The sequence below is a fragment of the Plectropomus leopardus genome, unplaced genomic scaffold (genome assembly GCF_008729295.1).
Source record: "Plectropomus leopardus isolate mb unplaced genomic scaffold, YSFRI_Pleo_2.0 unplaced_scaffold28722, whole genome shotgun sequence".
In the NCBI taxonomy this organism is placed as follows: domain Eukaryota; kingdom Metazoa; phylum Chordata; class Actinopteri; order Perciformes; family Serranidae; genus Plectropomus; species Plectropomus leopardus.
The window spans coordinates 1-5,060 of record NW_024631293.1 but is presented as its reverse complement, the minus strand read 5'-3'; the positions used below and the strand labels follow the sequence as shown (position 1 = coordinate 5,060).

Sequence of the window (5,060 nt, the reverse complement as noted above, 5' to 3'; positions counted from 1 at the left end):
TGTTTTATTTGGTTTTCTCCACATGGCCCAGCCGCAGTCACATCTGTAACCTTTCACATGATGTAATGTTTTCGTGTAATTTTATCATGTTTTTCTAACAAAAAACGGTTTCAGCTCCAAGAAATACAATTGATCAGTTTAGATATTTTAAACGACAAAAATACCCTTTTAAGCTCATTGGTTTAATGTGAACTTCTTTCTTTCTTTTAATTTAACCCTTTGACACCTGGAACAATATCACTTTTTTGTACTGCATTCAGACACCTTATACAAGTTTTTAAACTTCTGAACCCTGAGCAAATTTGAATTCTTTAAACATGGAAAAAAAAAGGCAATGAGCAACAACCTGATAAAAAAATATGTTGCAAATTGCAATTGAGAAAGTCAGGGGAAAATGTTCAGGGAACGATATAATTATCTTAATTATATTTAAATAATTTTAAAGAATTAAAATTTTAACGGGTTTTTTTTAAAAAGGTCATTTCATTTTTTTTCACTTGTTTTTTGTTCATTTTCAGGTACTTTTTTCTAATTTCTGAGTCATTTTTTCTGAAGTTGCTCATTGCCTTTTTCCCATGTTTTTGATCATAATACCCAGGTTTCAAAGGGTTAATATTATGAAACCACTGAAGATCCTCTTTGTTCACATGGAATTTCATAAGGTTGTTTTCCAGGCCTTGGGAAAGTCATTGAAATGGTAAAATCCTGAATTTCTGGGTAAGTCATGGAATTTTGTTGTTTGTGATGAAACTGTTTTCGTTATCGTGGATAACCTTCAGTGTCGCACAATATCGCTCTAATATATACCGCCGCGTGATGTTTGCTGTCATGCGTTTCCTAATTTATCTCTGCGTTCTGTCTCTCCCTGCGTGTTTTACAGCTAGCAGGAGTCACGTTTGAATCTGACGTGATTAGCAGAGATCCCATAATTGCCTACGCCTCAAAACTACTCATATTCTATATGTAACGAGTATTTTATTATGGGTCCTGGTCATGGAAAAGTTTTGATTTTATGTCCTTGAAATATGTGGATTTAGAAAAAGTTGTGACGTTCAGACTTGAGACTCGCTTATTTAAACTCAAATCACGTCTTTCTTTCTGATATTCATTTCGACTCCGTGGCGTTCGTGCTCTTTCTGTCCTGTACGGGAATAAATATCACAACAGGGAGACACAGAACTGTACAGCATGTGTGTTTATTGATCTATTCATGTGAAATTATACATCGAAACCACATTTTTGAACTGTCAGCAAAGAAAAAAAAAATCGAAACTGTGATATAACCTTTTTTAATGTTTTTATCTCCAAGCTCCTAAAGCACATGTTCATTTAAATACAGTTAAACACGAGACACGGCAGCTGAGGTCAGCGGTGTCGTAATGGACAGAAGAGCTGACGAGGAGGAAGTGGGAAACGAACTTCCTGTGGGGTCACGCGGGGGTCGACCTCTCTGGAAGGAAGAAACAATGTTGGTGAGTGATTACACAGAAACAAAAGACGAAACGACAGAATGTGTGATATCAGAGAGGAAGGAGAGAAAGAGCGTTACCTCTGTGAACTAAAGAGCGGATTATTCATACACGTCTTTCTTGTCTGCGATGTACTGTACAATGTCCTCAGGACTCATCAACTTCTCTGCTTCCGCGTCAGGGATCTCAAAGCCTGCAGAACAAACACAGAACACAAAAAAATCCTAGAAAAGCAGACTCGTCTCTATTATTTTAATTCAACAATGTAGCGTCAGTGTGTAATTGTTCGTTAATTCACAGACAAAAAAAGACTGAATTCATGCAGGTGCATGTTTCACGACGATCCGTATTTAATGTTGATTAAGCTAAAACGAATCAAAAATTGGGTTTATTCTGATTTTTTAGGACAAACAGGAACACAGTCAGGATTTAGGACAACTGCTTTTAAGGCAGAATTGCGCTGAATTTTCCTGAACATCTGGTCATTTTCATAAGTCAATTAAAAACCATCCATCTCCGAATTTAACTCATTTTTAATTTTTTTAGTTGAACTTAAAGATTTAGTGTAAATTCTCGCTCTGGGCTGAAACCAACAGCTTTTTTCATTATCGGTAATCTGCAGATCATTTTCTCTAATTGTTTAGTCGATACAATGTTACAAAAAACTTTTTTTTTTTAATTCTTGAGTTTATCACGTATCATTTTCCGTCCAATCAACAGCCAAAAAATGAATCAATATTCACTTTGCAATGACATAAAGCAAAAACAAAAAAAACTGTCTCAACTCAAATGTCTAGCGAGTATAATGAATGAAATTCCAAAAATCACGAAATAACAATTCGTCAGCACTCACAAATGAGTATAAAGCAGTTTAGTAAAACATACAAAAACAGAAAACCTTCACATTTGAGAAGCTGCTAAGAAAATTTTCGGCACATTTGCTTAAACAGCTTAAATGATTTATCAATTATCAAAATAGTTTGCAGATTTATTTCTCTGCTGATCATCTAACTGATGAATCAACTAACTGTTGCAGCTTTATTTTCAGACCTCTTACAATAATAAACTGAAATCTGAAAAATGCGTCGTCAAAGTGAAACAGTCATGCTGTAGAAAACAGAGAAAAGCTGATGTTTAGGAGATTCGTGATTGTGTCTGAAATCAGTGATTCAACCAGCCGAATAGCCCGTTTCTCCGTTTAAAGTCTAATTAGAAAACTGTGCACAAATCAGAGAAGCTCTCTTTGCAAATGTGCAGACAGACAGTTTCAGTTTGAAGTTTTCCATTAACCCCTGACGGAGTAGCAGCTCCACAGCATGCAGACTCACCGAACTCATCCTCCATGGCCATGATGATCTCCACCTGGTCCAAACTGTCCAGACCGAGGTCTTTCATAAAGTGGGAGGACGTCTGCAGCTGTGGAGCAGAAAGTAACACGGACTGAAGTGATTCTGACACTTTTTTTCCCAGGTCGTTTCCAATTTAAAAAAAAAAAATGTTTAGAAGAAATCATTAAGATTAAAGATTTCTATGGATTTATTAACATTCAGGAACAAAAACATTCCCACGTGTAACCTTTTAAGTAACAAACACGACACAAGCATCTTTAAACGCTGAAGCGAGCAGAAGGTCGGCTGGGCGTTTTCTTCGCTCTCACCTTCTCGGGGTTGATCTTGTCGTAGAGCTTGAGCACGTACATGACGCGGTCTTTGATGGTTTCTAGGGTGAGGGGAGGCAGGTCCCCATACTGTCGGCACAACACGCCCACTGAGGGGATCTGAGGAGGAAGAGGAGTCAGGAGCAGGGATGATGAGGAGGATGAAGGTCATGGAGGACAAAAAGGTGGTGACCAGAGAAAGGCACCAGCTCCTGAAATAGCTCAAAGCCAGTTATGCTCAGTTCACATCTGTGGGTCAAAATGTAGCTCGAGAGTGAACGTTTAAACACACAACTGTTTTGCTATTTATGCATTAATCTCCATCGGGACTCACAACAGTAACGTCTTATTCTTTTGGAGTACAAAGACAAGCGAGATGAGGTCCACCCAAACAAAGCTTAACAAATGACTTCAGCTCTTACATCACTTTATTTATTCACTTAAGCTTCTTAAACGGCAGAGTTACTAGAAAATTGCATTGAAAACAGGGGAAATGTAAACAAAAAAACAATTTCTAATTATTATAGTATTACGAAAAAGTGTATTTAAGGATTTTATAAGGATTTTTACTCATTCATTTTTTACTTTTCTTTCCTTTTTCATGTTGCTAATTTTCAGGTAAACTTTTCTTCTCATGATTTTGAAAGAAATTTTCAGTGTTGAACAGTTAATAAAATCCTACCACGTCTGTCTTGGCATTTCCAAGACTATTGCAAGCTTAATTTAATACATTTTAAAACCAATTATGCACTTATCTTTAGATTTTTGAATAGAATAAGACTTTGCAAGGATCCACAGAAAACCTGTTAACATATCCAAGATAATAAAGTACATGACTTGCAACGTGACATCATCCTTACTGTGTACTGCGAGTTATTATACTTAAACTCTCCAAACAGCAATAAACAACACAAAACACGATTCAGCTAGACAAGCACCGCGTTTATCTCCAAAGCATCGTTGCCTCTTGGCTCAGATGGAATAATATTTTGTAATTTTAGGAGGAGATTAAGTTTAAGTCAACAGTGAGGCTGCAGATCTCAGAAGAGAAAACAACATAAATGTGTCAGTGGACTTTGCTAACTAGCTAGCTAACGTTAGCTAACAAGCAAAACATGGCTGTTGAGTAACAGAAAATGTGACGATTTAAAGTTTGACGGACTCCGGGCAGATTACCACACACGCGCGCGTTTTAACTCTTTGTAAAATAAACATGTCGCGTGTTTTTGGGGGGCTCTCGGCGGGACGTTTGATCCGGTCCCGTTTGAAAGGCGTCGGTAGGTCACAGCAGCGGCGCTAACGTTAGGCCACGACGGCTCAATGTTACCGGAGACTCACCGGGCTCTGCGCGAGCCACCGCGTCCTCCGGCTGGCTGCGGCGAAGGAGACGGGTCGGTGGAGAGCTGCTGCCGGGGCGGCAGCGGCTCTGACGGCCAGGTTAGCCGAGGACAGCCGCAGAGAGGGCCGGGCGAGCGTGCGGACACACTGCAGCAGGACACGAGCCGCCATAACGGAGAATGACTGCTGATTCCCAGCATGCACCGCGAGGAAAAAGAAGAAGGGGTCAAGGGCTTCGATGTACGCATGCGCACAACTCAAGATGTGATTTTAATTTATAATTTTTATTTTTTTTAATGTTGTTTTACTAAACAGACGTCAGAAATAAGTATGTAATTATTAAAAAATGAATTCGATAAAATCTAAAATTCAAAAGTTTTGAGGAGCTTGGATCCAGCTCAGGGAAGAGCAATCAATAACGGAATTATATTTCGGAAGTAAAACGGACCCCTCAAAAAACAAACAAACAAAAACAACGATCAACTTGGTCAGAAATGTCCCTCAAATTGCGAGAAAATAGAGAAAAAATGACAACAAATGTTTTGTAAACTATTTGTTGTTGTTTTGTGTGTTTTTTTTATTTTATTGCATCTTTA

At 38.3% G+C, this 5,060-nt stretch overlaps 1 protein-coding gene across 1 annotated transcript; it reads right to left on the bottom strand.

Annotated features, from left to right (window-relative positions):
* Positions 1-1,180: 1,180 nt before the first annotated feature.
* On the bottom strand, positions 1,181-4,666 carry LOC121938182 (acyl carrier protein, mitochondrial-like). Its single transcript, XM_042481458.1, has 5 exons — positions 4,465-4,666; positions 3,127-3,246; positions 2,798-2,885; positions 1,550-1,662; positions 1,181-1,450 (listed from the first exon to the last, which is right to left on the bottom strand). Exons 1-4 carry the CDS (start codon positions 4,633-4,635, stop codon positions 1,571-1,573), a joined length of 471 nt encoding a protein of 156 aa, XP_042337392.1. The 5' UTR covers positions 4,636-4,666; the 3' UTR covers positions 1,181-1,450; positions 1,550-1,570.
* Between the last annotated feature and the right edge of the window lie 394 nt (positions 4,667-5,060).

Excerpts from the sequence above, each read along its gene's own strand:
- LOC121938182 (XM_042481458.1), bottom strand. The coding sequence starts at position 4,635 with ATGGCGGCTCGTGTCCTGCTGCAGTGTGTCCGCACGCTCGCCCGGCCC. Across the intron at positions 2,886-3,126 it reads ACAAGATCAACCCCGAGAAG|CTGCAGACGTCCTCCCACTT; the intron begins GTGAGAGCGAAG and ends TCTGCTCCACAG. Across the intron at positions 1,663-2,797 it reads GGCCATGGAGGATGAGTTCG|GCTTTGAGATCCCTGACGCG; the intron begins GTGAGTCTGCAT and ends TTTGTTCTGCAG.